The sequence below is a fragment of the Neolamprologus brichardi genome, chromosome 12 (genome assembly GCF_056152115.1).
Source record: "Neolamprologus brichardi isolate AB-2024 chromosome 12, ASM5615211v1, whole genome shotgun sequence".
NCBI lineage: Eukaryota > Metazoa > Chordata > Actinopteri > Cichliformes > Cichlidae > Neolamprologus > Neolamprologus brichardi.
In genome coordinates this window covers 20,509,689-20,526,736 of record NC_142115.1, presented here as the reverse complement: position 1 = coordinate 20,526,736, position 17,048 = coordinate 20,509,689, and the positions used below count along the sequence as shown (strand labels likewise).

The window sequence follows — 17,048 nt, the reverse complement described above, 5'->3', positions numbered from 1 at the left end:
AATGAATCCTAAGTAAGTTAAGCGAAAAGGTGTAAAAAAAACCGTTTAGAATAAAAAAATATTTTTTTACTAGTTCTACTAAACTGAATTTGAACTTTGCTGCTTAACAGCGTGAAATGATTCAATTTATCAAAAACCTAAATGGGTACTTTAAATGTTTGTAGTGAATTAGTGTCATAATAACTACAAACGGTCTCTTAGTTGCTCAGGGTCTTACTGTGGTCTGGTTCTGGGATGCGGGCACTGGCTGGTGCTGGGGAACCTGCAGGGCCTGGAGGCCCCGGTGGGCCAGGCGGGCCTGGAAGACCTCTCCCTCCTGGCAGTCCTGTTGGACCACGTGGGCCTGGGAGTAGGCATGACAGAAAAATCACCATGGTGACAGACATTCTGTACAGCAGGGATGTGTCACAGCAAAATAAGACCTGAGTTTCCTCTGAAGAGGCACAGCTCATGGCAGAATTATAAATGACTGTGGCTTATCTGACGACAAGAGGACAAACAACAGAGAGGAAAAAGATTAGATAAAGTGTTGAGTGATGCAACATAGTGTCTCTTAGGAGTGAGTGTGTGTCTGTATTTACATGTGGAGTAAGATCAGGAGCTAGACTGAACAGGAGAGGTGTATAAACTTTCTTTTGTCTGTAGTAAACTAGAAGAGGGTCTTTAATGAACCGGTGCTGGCATCTTTACAATGGGAAATTCAAATAAACACAATAAACTCTGCAAAGTGTTGCTTGGACTGGTTCACAGTAAATTAAATGCTCTCTACATACACAAAAATGGCAAATCTGTAAGTACGCATAAGCAAAAGGGACCCTCGTCATCCCCAAGCGTTATTTTGAAGATGGAAAAAAGCACCACAGTGACATCTGACCTCATTGTTTGGATTCCTCTGAGGTCGGGCTGCATGCTGAACACAACTTCTTGCACTCCACCACCTTTTTTGTTTATATGCTAAATGACATTTCATTATTTACAGATTTTCAGCATAATATATTGCATCTGATTTGACATTTTTACTGATTGCAGTGAAGAAACAGCAGCAAAACCAGCTGCTTTGGCTACTTCATGAAGATCGCAAGCTGCAAGCTGCAGCACAGTGTTCAGAGGGCCAGAAAAAGCAGCTCCTTAAAGCCTTTGTGACATATTAGGGAAAACAATTTCAGTTTTTCTTCTAGGATAATGGTTCCCAAGAGCAACTATGGGATGATATGGCAAAATATTAGTCAACATTTTAATACGACTCTCCTGTAAGTTATCAGGGCTCGTATCATATCATACAACATCACTTCTCCTAACAACAGATGTTCACTTTTGATTTTTCCCACAACCTCTGGCTTAAGAAACATATTTATCTACATTTAGCATGACACTGGATGCATTCCAGGCCTGTGTTTATCTTTCTCTTTGAGTGTTCAAAAAACAAAAACAAAAATCAGCAAAATAAGAAAACCACAGCGCTGCTTTTGGATACCTATGAAGTAATGGAGATAGAAAAACACCAACACCAAAGGGGCATATGGAAATCATAAGGCTCTGGGATTTCGTATACGTATCGCTTGTGTTCATTTCAATTGAAGTCACATGGTGGGTTTGTAGTTCAGCGTTTGCTCCAAATCTCATCTTTACCCAGCAGCAGGCAGAGAGCAGGGGTCACATGTTAGCCTGAGAGGAGAGGCACTCCCTTCACGATCCACAGCAGAGGAATAACAGCTTATAGCAAGAGCAGATGTTGTGACACACTTATAGACCGCCATTATCTTTATTCATTATTCAAGTCACAGCTGCCTCCGGATTTACGTTTTCCCCGCAGGTCATTTATTATCTGTACATAACAACTGAACTCTGAATCTGTGGAACAGATTTATGATCCCGTGTCTGTTCTGGCTGCCGACCATGAAAAGCAACACATGTTGGGGAGTTTATATACAGTCAGAAAACAAATACTTTGCTACTTTGCTTCTGGAGCATGCACTTTTTAGAAACCTATGATTTTCAAAGCCAACCAGCAAAATACTCAAATTCCAGTAAGTTACCAGCAGGCCTCAAGGGGGGGTTGGATTGTCCCAGCATTTAGTGCTGGAGGGTCTGCAGGTTTGAGGGAAAGACAAACACTCTGGATATGGACAACACAGGTCAGGAGGAGATACTCCCCCTGTTGTTTTCATAGCCCTTTGGCCTCTTGTTAGCCATTGTTCCACAGACAATAGTGACTAGATAGGCAATAACTAAACAGCTGATCTGACATGCCCTCTCTCTTAGTGACACACATGCAACTTTACAACAGGACGAGGTTTATTTGTTACTCTTATCTCTGCTAACAAAGACCTTTTCCTTGAGTCCACCGTTACCTGCTGGTCCAGGGGATCCTTTTGATCCGGGGGCTCCAGATGGGCCCCTTGCCCCGGCCCCCCCTCGAGGCCCAATAGGACCTGGCAGCCCTTGAGACCCTGGCTTCCCTAAGAGAAGGAAACAGCCATGAGTAATCACAAAGCCCTAACTGGTTTACATCTTAAGCAGTTTTACGTCAACTGAAAGGCAACTATTGTTACAATTTACCATCTCTGCCAGGAAGCCCATCTCTTCCCTTTTCACCCTGAGGACCTGAAATTAAAACAGGAGAGGTTTGATAAAAAACAATCCGAGTAAAATCCACCAAAGGATGAGGTGCAATTACAGTCACAGGAAGAATGTGTCATTGTGTTTATAGGTCAGTATTAGGGCTCATTAAATGTTTTAGCTAGAAAATACAACATTTTTAAAGTGCCAATTTTATATACATTTTAAAGGGCCAGTTAATTCTAACTCAGCAAATTGATTTCCCTTACCTAGGCAACTCTTGGGGTTTATGTAAAGCTTTGGTTGTAGTAATTTTGGGAATACTTTATTAAAAGGAAGCAATTTTACCAATCAGATTTCATTTGCAGCTGTTCCATTATTGGAAATAGTCGTATAAAACCTGCAGGGAGCAGCGTAAAGACATTAAATGATTTCATTTAAATCAGAATCAATTAAGGACTTATTCAGCAGAACCCCCACCAGAACAGTTAAGCAACACCCCACACATAGTGGTGCTGAAGAACAGGCAGAATGAGGAAAATCTAAACCAAGCCTTCACTATGCATTACATAAGAGTGCACTTTGGCCTGAAGGTGGCACCAGAGGAAAACTCACAGGGTGCTCGTTTAGAAATGGTTTATCCTGTGGGGAGAAGGAACTGGTTCAGAAAGATGTTTTATATTTCTGATTTACAAATGGATCAGGGAGCTTTTTCTTTGACACAGGGAGCAGTGGATGAGCACTGGGGAGTAACTCAGCCAGAGCGGTAGACCAAACTGCACTCAATTTCTCCAGGCTTGTCTCATTTAAGACAAATAAAAGTCTTTAATTTGAAAGTCCAGTAAATCAAATCTTTCTCTTGCTGATGGTATAACAACACTGATGACTGTGTCTTTAGCTGCAGCCAGTGCTGGGCTCAACTCCAGGAAAGGAGAGGACGCTCACAGAGCTGAAAGAGAGCTGCACTCTGACTTTTGTTAAAGGAAATAAGTGCATGTGCATTGGGTGAAATAGGATATGAGCAGAGGTGTGCAGGTAGTGAGCAGGAAAAGCTGCAAGGAATGATTTCTGACTTAATTATTAAACGTAAACGTCGACGGAACTAAATGGAAATGCCTAAACTTGACACGTGACAGCAGGATACACCTACCTGCAGGTCCCTGCTCACCAGGAGCTCCCTGAGCGGGCACAGCCCCCATCAGTAACGAGGTCTCCGGAGCAATTCCCACTTTACCCTGAAGGTGGCGATGCGATATGGAGGCCGGAGCTGTGAGTAATTGGACCTGGTGCAGGAAAACATAAAGCAAGCGCAGGTAATTAAAACAATACGATTGTTTAATGTAGGCCAGTCACGTTCCTCAGCGTTTCGCATGCTGCGTCTGAACAAGTAAAAGTCTTCACCTTCTCCTCCAGCGTGTTCAGCCTGTCGCTCATAGCAGTGATTCGACTGCAGTTGAGACAATCTGAAAAACAGATTTTAGTTGGAGGAATCAGACATGTAAAGATGTGGCATACCTACTTTTAGGATTAGGCTTAAACCTTTTCTTTGATAAAGCTTATAGTGAGAGCTGGATCAGGTGACCCTGAATCATCCCCAATTATGCTTGGAAAGGCTCAAGCTGCTGGTTGATCTCACATGATCCACTGAGCACTGCTCTTTTACTCTTTTCACTCCCCGTGTGATGAAATGTCATTAGCTTTGTGCCTTCTTTCTCCTGCAGTTTGTTCTTTGTCCTCTATAGGTATCATGTGCAATGTGCTGACCCCATCACCCTGCTATTGATTGTTATTGTTACATCTTCGTTTTCCACCCTGGGCCTGGTTGTGAGGTTTTTACCTCCTAAACGGGAGCTGTTGTCTTCCCTTCCCAAGTTCTTACTTAAACCATCTCCCTACCTTTGTACCTAAAAGATCTTTTCCTCACTGTGTTATGCATCCTGAGATTCATTTTGTTGCGGTTTGGCATTACAAGAATAAAACTGAAATGAAAATTGCCGTATAGTCAAAATAATATCGTATTTACAGTTACTTACTGGAGATTGCTTCTCCCGTGCGTGCAGGTGGCCGGCGTAGAGTAGATGGTTTTCTTAATGCCTCTTGAGCTACAAGCCGGTTTCCTGCATCTGTTTAAACCAAAAGACAAAATGTAGGAATAAATGTCAGTTCAGTGTTTTGCATTTGAAGTTTTTATAATTTCCTTAGCTTGACAACATAATATTTAGATCCCAAAAGGTTAATTCTGTTCGTCTGGACGTAGCATTTTCAGTGGGAGAAATGTTTCGTCACTCATCCCAGTGACTTCTTCAGTCTCAGCTGACTGCAGGTTCCCCCAACCTTATAAGCAGTACCTTTGCACAAAGGTGGTCAGTGATTGTATTTTCTAGTTTACCAGTGGCATTAGAGCTAAAATGATTGCTTGGGAAAGAAAAGGAAACTATACATCATCATCTGGTTTAAGTAAAGAGACTAAGACAGGAATAGGCAACTCCAGGCCTCAAGTGCCGGTGTCCTGCAGGTTTTAGATGCGTCCTTGATCCAACATGGCTGATTCAAATTGCTAAATTACCTACTCACCATCTCTTGAAGTTCTCCAGAGGCCTGGTAATGAACTAATTATTTGATTCAGGTATGTTGGCCCAGGGTGAGATCTAAAACCTGCAGGACACCGGTGCTTGAGGCCTGGAGTTGTCTAACCCTGAACTAGGACAACACTTGTCTCTGATTCTCACTGCCAAGCTGTAGGATTCAGTATGCAATTTTGTGTTTAACCTAATGTCATCACTCCAAGAATTCAGTTACATACTGTGTTGTGGGTGCTATCACGACGTTTCACATACATGAAATTGAAAAGACCTCTGTGCTGTTTCTGTCCTCCAGGTGAGCCAGACAGAGCTCAAAAAGGGAAATTAACAGTGACAGTTGCAGCTCTTGTATGTGTTACATTTCCAAAGAACAAACACTGTGCTGCATTTCAGCCAAATTGTTTTGCTTTTGCCTCGTTCCTTTAAGGAGGATAGCATCGTAAGGCCTGGGAAAGAGGGCGTGTGAAGACAAACAATAGTTTCCTTGTTGAAAAAGAATGGGGCAGTCTCGGTTCGCATTCTGTTTTGCCTTCATTTTATGAAGTGTGGGAGTTTGTGTCCCAGGGTTGTAGATGATTTGAATGGGCAGACCTTTGTGGAAATGCTAGACTGAGTCCATTGTCTGGTTTGGGCTGGCTGTGGTTGGCCCAGGTGCTCCTGATACAAACAAGAGGCTGGGTTCAGCACCTCATTAGCCACCAGGAAGCATGCCTTTCCATTCAGTGGCCAGCGGCCACAGTCGACGCCAAGTGCTACACTGAACGAAGCCATGAAATAGCACCTGCAGCACAGAGGTGAAGCAGGACAACGGCATTTTTCTTAAACAGCTTCACGTTTTGTAGCATCGAGATGTCATAATCTGTCTCTATGCACTGCAGGCTCGGAAAAGGAAAATAGAGCGTTTACTGTCATGAAGGAAGAATGAACGTTTTGAAACCTGAGACGTAAAGCATAATGAGTTCAGATATTACCCAAAGAGGGGAGAGTGAAAGGGCAAAAGAGGAGTATGAAAAGTACACAGAGCACATGGTTTAGGGTAAAGTGAGACTGCTCCAATAATACCCCCGCCCCGCCTCTCCTCGACCTCTGTGCTCATGATTTCACTGTTTTGGGTTCTGGGTATTTCTCAGAGGATTACAAGTGTAGATGGATTCAAACCATGTAATGTTATGGCATGACCTCCGGATTGTAGAAAACTCCTCCATGCTTCAGTAACAACATAAACCTCGCACAGAGATGAGGACATTTCGATGTCTGCTTCACTCTTCTGCAGCGTACTTCTGTCTACACGGAGGAAGGCAGATGAGACAAAGAGTGCATGCCCATCCTGCAGGCTTTTCTCTGTGAAGCCCACTTCATATAGATGGCTGCATTCAATTACAAAGGTAGGGGGTGGGGGTGGGGGGGCTCAGGATAAGAAATCTAGCTCTCCCTCCTCCCCTCCTGACAGCACGTCTTTTCCCTCTAAAGTAAAGAACATTCAAGCGCCAAGATCCCCTCACCCACACTTGAGCTATTGTATGAAGCATTATGCCGGCTTTGGCACAAGAACTATAGCCTCCCACACACCTCTTGCACACTTTCTCTGTCTCTCGGTCTTGCAACAACAAATATTGAAATCTTCAAGACCCCTTTTCTTCTTTAGCATCTCCTCAGACAGTATCACTTTACTACAAAGCCTGTGGCGTGCACGCATGCGGACCTGAAGAGTGAGGATGACTGGGATGCCCCAAGAGTGCCTCCATTGGTCTGCTGGCCAACAATAACTTCATCACAGTTAATGAGTCACCCCTGATGGACACGGTTCATCGTATCCCCTATTTGTTTGAGTTTACTGGGCTAATTGCCCCAGTGAGAGGGGGATCAAAAAATGTGTGAATGCATCTGATCTTTTTACCCCGTGTTGCACTGGGTTCCAATCAGTGACAGACAAAGATCTTCATTAGAGAAAGACCCCTGCAGAGAATTCAGCAGACCAGAGGCTGCGCTGACATCAGCCAGCACTTGTTAAGCTTTTCTCTCTTTTGCACAGAAATCTCACACAGAGTTGAGTGAGTTTACAAACCCTTTCTGGATTTTCTTTGATGCTTCTGGTGCAATAATCTCCTAGGAACACGAGGGAGAGATGAGCAAAGGTCACAAAGAGAAGGTTATCTTTTCCCATTTCAAAGTGAGGGTGCATTTTCGAGAACGAGCAAAAGGATCGAGGCAAAAGTGTTACAACTGTTAATGAGGGTTCTGAAAAACCAATCAGTTATTCGACCCAATCTGACATTTATTATGGAGTTCTGAAGTTATCCAAAAGTCAAAGGGAGATTCTGCGCACACATTTAAGCATGCGGCCGGTGGCTAAGGCTAGACCATTGAAACTGCATGCTTAAATCCGGGCAATAAGTCTGCCAAGCCGCACATGCAACCTTGTAAACATCGGTTGAAACCCTAACAGACTTTCTTTCCCTCTTGTATTTCCTCTGCCTCACACCACCACAAACAAAACAAAGAACAACACTGGAGCTGAACTAATCGTGTTGTGCTCTTTGCATCTTATATCCAAACTCTCCAGCAGAAACAAAACGCACTAACATTTAGTTATGCATGTGCTTTAAATATGTTGGTTATGCATTTGGATTTTACTGACAGAAAGTATGTTTAAAACAGTCTAAAACAAAAGTAAGACACATTGAAGCAGACAGAAGGAGAGTGAGTGGGAACTTGCCTGGGTAACAGACTGCTTTGTGAGCCAACAGTAGAGACACGCTTACTGTATGCCAAGTGCAAACGGGGCCAAAAGGGGAAAGACCTGAAACTGAACTGGTTTTTCAGTAAAATTGAAAAGTTAAGAGAATGCAGCTTTTCAAATTGGATCCCAGAAAAGTATTAAAAACTTGTTTTACTGTAACACCTTTTTTTGTGGTCGCAGCTTTATTAAAAAGTTATTTTTATTACTTGAAACTGAGTCGGCGCCAAATGCACAATGAACAGGGCTTTAGCAGAATCTCTATGATCTAAGGTGTGTGTGCGTGTGTGTGTGTGTGTGTGTGTGTGTGTGTGTGTGTGTGTGTGTGTGTGAGAGAGCTCTTATGTAGCATTTTCTCTGTGTGAGTGTGAAAGAGACACACACACAGGGCTCTGTTATTAATGGACCAAGGTCATTCCTTCAGTGATACTCTCCCTGTGAAAATAAACTTGATGCTAAGAGGCCAGTTAGCCCTGCCAACCAGAGCCTTTAAACACACATCTCACACCCAGCTGCACTGACTGCCTGATCCTGGAAGCTCATAACCTCCCGAGGTTTATTTGTTCTCCACAGTTTGCAGACTGACTACCTCTATGAACGTACGAGTGAAGCATTCGCAGTTTTGTCAGCAGATGGTGGATGAATATACGAAGATATGCCCGAGGAGCCTTTAAAGGGTTGTCCGTACTGTTTCCCTGAATCCTGCTGTGATGCATCAAAGTTGGACGTTCCTGTTAGGAGATACAGTCCAAGGTGTGGAGGCAGCCGTGAACAAAAAACATCAAAACGCACACACAAACACACGCGCTCACACTGAAGCGAGCAGACACAGCAGAGTATAAGGTCCTGATCCGATCCATCTCTGTCTGGTCAATTAGCTGAGCTCAGCGCTGCAGCATCATTAGTGACTAGGCGCTGACAGCCGGCCGGGGGAGGCGTTTGTCTCTGTCTCTGACCCCGGACAGACTGAAGACTGCCGCCTTCAGATAAACACACTCACACACCATCGACCCGCAGAGAACACCGACTCCTAGAAATAAGTCAAGCTGAACAAGGTGGCTGCTCAGAACATATGTTTGCTGAGCAAGCAAGTTTCTTTTGTCTATTCTGAGACATTAATCTGATATGGATTCATTCATGCTCTTCTTCCACTTCCACTACCTCTAATGCTCCTTTCCCCTCAAAAAATATATTCAGTATTTGTGACTCCTGAACATCAAAAAATATACAAAAGACACAAAAATGTGAAACTATAAACTGAGAGATATGAACTTTAAGTAGAGACAAACATTTGATCTAAATCTTAATATTAATCTTCCTGTAAGGAGACACATCCACATTTGATAGACTTTTGTTGTCCTTGCCAATATTAAATGCTGTATTTTTACACTTAGCTACATTTATTCAGTCACAGTGGTCTGCGGTCTAGTACCACAGAAACCAGTGCTCCCTTCAAATTATTCCAATGAGTTCCAGTGAGTTCCTTGTAGTCTGGGGTCTATCTATCTCTCGCCAGCTGGAATTGTACTGCACTGGTAACAGGATCATATTAGCAAAATATCCCAATCCATTCTTGATGGCAAGTCCCAGTCTGGTGTCTGAGCGTCATTGTTTACTCTGCCTTCCCAGGGTGGCAGGTTTCTTTTATTAGGTGATTGAATTAAAGGTGGGATGCACATCGTCCTTACTTCAGAATTGCCACTCTGTGTCTTCTACCTCCAAGTCTGAGTCATAATTGCAGGTAAGAAGGAAGTGCAGCCTTGTCTCTAACAATGGAGGAAAACAGAGGAAAAAAACAAAATAAAGAGGGAAACAGAGCAAGACTGGATCTAAACTTCTACATTGCAAAGTTTGAAAACACGGAGGCAGCCAGCCCACATCTGGTCTCTCTTTACACATCTAGCTGAGGTGATCGAAAGGCCCGCTGCAAATGAAACCACGCTACAGCCTCAGGGACCCTGAGGTGAGAGTGTGAAGGGTCAAAGGTTTTAGCCTCATGCAAACACATCGCACCTAATCAATCAGTGCAGACACAAAAACGCAGAGCAGTGGAAGGCAGCACACCAGAACCCCAGCATCTAACCGCACCCTCCACAGAGCTGGACCTCCATCAAGATGAAAAGAATCGATTGCATTTAGTCTGACGTGCTTTCTGTTTATATTAGTCATATGTGTTTTTAACGAATTAACGAAAGAAATGAAATGCCTTACTTAATATGCGATGCTTAATTTTGCATTTGTCCTCAACAGTTAGTTTAGTTTTTAAACAGGACACATAAATCATCCTGTATGTTCAACCTGTTACCAAAGAAATTTAGAGAGTTAAATCTCTGTAATTTACAGTGTACTAGAGATTTAAACTTGCTCTCTGCTGTGAGATTTCCGCACTGGTGCACTTGTAGTGTTGGTTTGTCAGAATTAAGAGGGCTGCAACTGTAGAAACAGAAATGAGTTTGAGTTGTGTGCCGTGAAAAGCGTAAAGAAAATGTTCTTATGCTCCAGACAGAAACTCAGCATTCAGGATCAGAAGTACAGTCTAATAAAAGAAAGTAATCAGTGATGCATGGCGATGTTTGTGTAATTATTTTTACTGCATAGAGGTAGGAGGACACAGCTCTGCGCTGAATGTCAAAATAAAGCAGTTTGAACTTTATCCTGTTTTAGAGTTGGGGAAAAGAAACTTAAAGTCGTATTGTGCACAGAGAATAAATTAGACTGCATTGTGAAATTTTTAGCTCACTCTCTTGCAAAAGGTAGTCCAGTTCCAGCAGTTTTCATAGTCTATACTGCTGTGGAGACAGTTTATTCTAATTTATTTTATTCTGGTTTATTTAATTTGTTTGTTTGTTTGTTTGTTTTTTGCCAATTCAAATTGATCCCTTACAAGAAAGGGAGCAGTTATAAGACGCTCTGTTGCCTGCTTATATAAGTATATACATAAATCACCACATTTTCACTTGGGAAGGCCATTATTGTGCTTTATGTGATTTGGAGTTGCCCAAAAGAAGCATGCCTGCACAGATATCTCTTTAACAGTCCTGCATTGTGAGCAAACAGATACATATACTGCAGATGCAGCTCAGTTTGAGCAGAAGTTTTCTTTGGGCTGTGACTCTGCCAATTCTCACATCAGTCCTTTCAGCTCCTCCAGCCCATCCAGATGTGCTTGCACACAAAACCTCTAATCTTTCACAGGAAGGAGGAGGGTCTCCCGCCTCTCCGCCAACTTCTCTGTCCCACACAAGGCTGTCTTTACCTCACTGTCCCTCTCACTCACTCTCCCTATCGCTCTCTGTTTTTACAGCACATGCCTATAGTGATGCTGATGTCAGTGACGGGGTCTGCATCTCAGTCTGGCCGTCCCTCTCACCCCCCTCCCCAGCAGGCGGAGGTGTGTAATTACAGAGCAGTGCTGGGCTGAATGGTCTGACTGGTGGGGTGACTGCGGTCTGCTGACAGAGGTGTTTGTCTAGCCTAAAGACATGTGCTCCCATTGGCATTCTGGGACAGGAGACTGGTCACGCTTGGCACGGACAGCTGTGAGGTAGACCTCTCCGCACAGGATGTGGCATAACTTCCCCTCCCTCCCTCCCTCTCATCAAGCTTCCTGCTTCTTGCATTTTCCAGTAAGTTCCATCACGAGAGACCTGCAGCTATCTGCCCCACATCAGCTTAGACTGGATACTGGAGAATACCTGCAAGGCACTTCTAAATACCAGTTAGAGGAAAATTGAGCTTTGTTTCCCAGTCACTCACCAAGTTCACCTCTAATTACTAAGCAGAGCAGCTCTTGTTCCACAGTTTGTTAACTGCTTGTTTAAGGGTGAGTGTGTCTTGGCTGTCTCGTTGCAAGACGCTGCCTGATTGTCCACAAAAGCAGGAGAGGCAGTCTGTGTTTAAAGAGAGAGCCACAAAAAGACAACGAGTCTGGTGTTTATGTAAAGCCTCAAAAATTCAAATGAATTTAGAAAAGGAATAAACATTATTTGCTGCATTAAAAATAGCATGCACACACACACACACAAACAAAGAAAACAAAGCATCACCATATGGCACAATGGAAGCAATTTTCTCCGTGCCATGAAAGCAAACAATGCTGCGGTTTGTGTAAAGTGGCTAAAATTAGTGCTGGGTGCATTTGTCAAACTGCAGCATGCTGACCTAAGACAGTATGTGGTCGGGACAGGGTGCACTACAAATCTGCCCCACAGTCTTTAAACATTTCCACTTGAAAGCAGCAGATGTGTAATAAAAGCATGTGGCACAGGCTGACAATCCAGCTCACACCCTTCAGCTTTATTAACAGAGACACAATAACGCAGAAGTCCAGCGAAGCTCAGCTCCTCCCTCCTGATCCTTGTTGACCCAAAAAAAGCTGCTTAGTAAACTTTGGCTTGCCGACGTTCTCCCTTTCAGTGATGTGCAAACTTTCTCAATCTCTTCTCCTCTGCGGTCACCAGGGAAACGAGTGAAAACAGGACAGGATGGCTACACACCAGCACTATTTGAAGAAACCGCTGCTGCTGCTTCTCTTGTCTGTGACCTCTCCATAAAAAACACTTCTGACACACAACAGCAATTAAACCCCACCGCTCCTCTCAGCCAGAGGAGACCAACAAACCATAGCTCTGAAAATATTCAAGAACAGAATTAGTCCCCCACACAGACATACAAACACACACGAGCTCTGACTTATTAACTCAAAGACACTGCTTTTGACTACACAAGCTTTAAATATCATCAGTGCTACAGTAAGCTCTATAACAGCTTGCTTCTACTGCAATTTTGCTCTGATTCTGTCCGCTGTGATACCAAGGTGCTCAGCCATGTGACTGCTGGGATGTGAGAGTGCGGAGGCATCGTCACAATGAAGTCCAGTATTATTATTATTTTTTTCTATTTAAGTTTCATTAATTTATAATCGTTAAACCCTAATTCACAGTTAGAAATGCTGTCAACACAAAAATGGCAAAAACTGCAGTTCTTCAAGCTGCCACTAGAGGATGGCTGTGTGGCATGAAATTGGTCACAAAGAATCCACCATAAACTTCCTCGTGATTGTTTTGGTCGCAGCAGTCACCAGCAGTTTATATAGAAAACACCAACTTGTCTGCAAACACTTGTAAACTACTCTCCAAGCAGTTGTGAAACAGTGAAAAGTGCAACACAAACTGGAAACGGAGACTGTTTGCCTTTCAAAGTAAAAGCTGCACCGTTTTTGAAATGTGCTGATTGCAGTGATATGGCACAGGGTCTCCGTTTCTGGTTTTTGTTGCACATTTTCTGGTTTCACTAAAGCTTAGGAGAGTAAATGGCAATCGATCAGAATCAGAATACTTTATTAATCTAGGGAAATTCTGTAAAGTTTCTGTAGACAAGGTGATCTCTTCTATTCCATGGGTGTGTGCTGCAACCCGCTAGCAACCATAAGAATCACAAGGAGGTTTTTTGATGCTGTACTGCCTTTGCAGCTGATTTCACCAAGTGACAGGCAGCAACCTTCATAAACCAGTCAGGTAATACACATTTTTCACTAGTGACCGGAGGCATACTTGTCTCAAACCCTGTGTGACTGAGGCCTAACTTAACACAGTTAACTACAAAATTTTTTTTTTACACTAAAGCTAATTTTCCCCTAATTTTTCTTTTCAAAGTAAAAGCTGCACCCTTCTCATCATTTGCCATCTTGGTGTTTTGAAACTAGTAAGGGGTGGATCGGACTGAGAAACTGAGGATACTGGATGCTTATTGGCTACTGCCTTGTGACTGAGTGCAGCTGTTGTGAACTCAATGTGATCTAAAAATAGTGACTGAGGCCATTAAGTCATCAGAAAAGTGTTTCCTGAGCTCACAGAGGAAGGAGCTGAGGGTTGTTTTATACACAAAAGTCTTCTATACACAGAAGTCTTTCTGCAACTAGAGGAGTCTCCCCCTACTGGTCACTAGGAAGAATGCCTTTCTCTTTGCAAATAGATTTTGGGGCGCTTTTAGCCTTTATTGCAACAGGAAAATGGGGAGAAACCCCAGGGGGAAGGCACAAATAGCTTTGTAACAGATTCAAACCTGGGCCTCTGCATTAGCCTAAGACATATGGGTTACCTACTCAACCCAGTGAGCTAAACCAGAGCCTCTGAAAGAATGCAGATTTAAGACATTTCTGCTGGCTTTACTTTTCAGACCCAGAAGTATGCTCATCATTTACACTTTTTAAGGTCCACATTCTGCAGAAACAGCATACAGCCTGAGCTCTTAAATGTTGAAGCAATGCAGCATTAGTTGGATGAAATGTAATGACCTAACTGTTTTTTTTTTTTCACTTTTTCCTCACATGAACTGCCTTAGTGGCTAGCACCAAATAAGCTTCAATTTCATACAAGATGAGATGTTAAACACAGAACATCTTGGAGGAGCAGATATATCCAAACAAAGGCTATTAAGACTAAACATAAAAGACGCTGAAGTGAACAATGGCTAAAATAACAGCAGAGCAGTGGTAGGGTTTACACTCTGTAGCTCTCTGCAAAAATACACTGCTGAATTCCTGGCCGCAAGGCCCTTCTACTCTGACCCTGCTCATTATAATACAGAAGCTCTGTGCCCACAGCTACAGCCAAGAAGAGCATAGGCTACTCCACAACGCTTCAGCCAAACGTCCTGGCTCACGTCTTCTGCTGTACACACTCTGTGCTAGGTGAGTAAATCCTTTGCCCTCTGTTTGAAGGACAAGTCCCATCCAACACACAGTTTATTTGTCCAAGGCTAGTCTGAAAGCTCACTTATTATGGCTCAGAGGCCTGTTGCCACACCAGCCAAGTACAATTTCCCTGCGGTGGTATGACTTGTGTGTGAGCACACATGAGAGTAAGTCTTCTTAAGAGCGAGGTTTCAATAGCCGATATTTTTCCTTAGCCACCCATGTAAACAATAAAAACAATTGAGTCTCTTCTGACAACCATGCAGAAGGAGCCATGACAACCAAATACAAATGGTCCAGTTGAACACAATGACTGTGCGATAGTGACAGCACTTGTCCATCCAGAGCCAAGACGCGACTGCCAGACTGTAGATATTCCAGCTTCCCTCAGGACGATATTCTCCTTCAATAGCAAACCATAAAGCTGCCTCAGTCTGCAGGGCTATAAACAAACCAAGAGCAGCAGACATGTGTGGTAAAAAGTGGGCCAAATCTTTCTTCACAATTGTTTCAGTTTTCCTCATAATTCAGCTTCTGCCAGAGTGCATTGTCCGCTTCCTTCACCATAACAAATCATTTGATTTGTCAGTTTCCTTTGGGATTTCTCACGTAACACCCTAATCTCCATTTTGCCTCCATAAGCATGGCTCATGTTACTGTGGAGGTACTGGAGTCCGCTCTGAGGTTTGACAGGGTGAAAAATGCTAGATGTAACACACTGAAATAGCTAAATACCACTGTTTTACCACATACTTTAAAGCAGGACAGAGGCAGAGAAATCTTTGAGAACATCTTTGCATCATTTTCTCATCGTAAATATGCTCGACCGCCAATATAAACAGTGTTTAGAAAGACAAACTGTTGGATAAAAACAGTCTGAGTCTTGCCGTTTATAGCAGCGCCCGTTTATTGTTACTTTTAACTATTGTTAAAACAAAGTAATTGTGTCGGGTGAAATTATGGCTTATAATGAGAATTTTAATGGTTTTAGCACCTGAACGGGGAATAAAATTTGGCTGTAGTTCTAGAAAAGGTTTCGCCTCACTAAACGTTTGTCACTTTCTGAAAGCAACTGCGTGTTTTTTTAAATTTCAGTGTCTGTCTATTTAATGTTCAGACCAGGCCCCTGTTTTGTCACTCACATGTTCACATGCTCACTTGTATGTGGATCATATCCGCACTTTGCCACAAGCTAGTTCAGAAATATCCCCCCAAAACTGACTTTAGACATGTTTCATCAGGCAAGAAATTAGAATTTAAGTATATATAAACTGGGCTTTGGTGATTGAGACTGAAACAAAGCGTGTACTGCTATAAACATCTGGATAATTCTTTTGTTTCAGTGTTTTATGACAGCCAACCTTTTACCCAAACTCCAGCTGCAACCAACAGCCACAAACACTTTTGACAATCTGTTGTAAGACGTATGTTTTAAGCAAATTACTCTTCTTTTTTTTTTGCAGTGTTTTAATAAAATGTTGCTCTACCTTATCGGCACTCCAATAATTCAGAGCCATAAAAGGTAAAGCATTTAAGGTAAAGCAGGCATGGAAACCTGGCTTTTAAAAGCAAAGCTGTGTCCGTGTGTCCAACCTGCTGCATGTTGTGCATGTCGGAAGATGTGTGTTGTGGACCTGATTGAGTTGCATGTTGTCAAGTCCTGCAGATAGAAACCTGGCATAGCAGCAGAATCTCAAAACACCTCATTTGGCCACCTCGCACCATTTCCTCAAACGGAAATCTCCCTTTAACCAAGGAATGATCACAAAATCTTCCAGCTTCCAGCTTCCAGGTTCCAGCTGAGAAAGAGAAAAACATCAGCCACACACTTTCCACTAGATCGCATCAAATCCACCAACTGATACGCCATCACTCCGTTACATGCAGTCACACATGTGGAAGCAGCGGCACAGAGCCAGGATCAACATCCCTCCTTCCACACTCCAGACTGATGAGTCCACTGCACGCCGTTTCCTCTTCATGCCAAATCTAAGCATCACTCTTTACCTCGCTACACCTTTAAGCACAGTTCTGCACCTGTTAAAACACATGTGCACGGACAGAGGCTGACCACAGTAGTGTGGGTTATTCAGCTGATGCTACAGCGTCCTCTGTGCTTTGACAGATCAGACGCTTACAGCGAGCTCTTCTTGTAACATACAAGCGAAAAAATGAAACTGTAATTAAAGACAGCAGGATGGCATTTTTAGTTTCAGAAGAACGGTGGTGGGATGAAACCAGATGGAGATCAGCTGCTGTTCGTTTTACACGGATTACAGATGTTTATGAAACAGCTTCAGGATCCAAAATGACAAAAAAACACAAACTTATTTAATTCATGAGGAAACAGGAATTAAACAGGAAAAGTAACACAAGCTAGCTTAAATCTCAGTAATCTCACCAATAAAACATTGTTCCTGTCATATTTGGCTTCCACTGCTTAAAAATGGGCTATAATTCAATAACATGTAAACAT

General features: G+C 42.9%; 1 protein-coding gene across 2 annotated transcripts in view; it reads right to left on the bottom strand.

Moving 5' to 3' along the window:
- emid1 (EMI domain containing 1) overlaps positions 1-17,048 on the bottom strand; it is a 55,777-nt gene that overhangs the window by 9,953 nt on the left and 28,776 nt on the right. For both annotated transcript variants that reach the window (XM_006784273.3, XM_035905215.2), the window contains 6 exons: positions 4,593-4,682; positions 3,961-4,022; positions 3,710-3,842; positions 2,560-2,604; positions 2,352-2,459; positions 218-343 (listed from right to left, as the gene is read on the bottom strand). In XM_006784273.3, the coding sequence (XP_006784336.1) occupies positions 218-343; positions 2,352-2,459; positions 2,560-2,604; positions 3,710-3,842; positions 3,961-4,022; positions 4,593-4,682 (564 nt within the window). The remainder of the gene's footprint in view (positions 1-217; positions 344-2,351; positions 2,460-2,559; positions 2,605-3,709; positions 3,843-3,960; positions 4,023-4,592; positions 4,683-17,048) is intronic.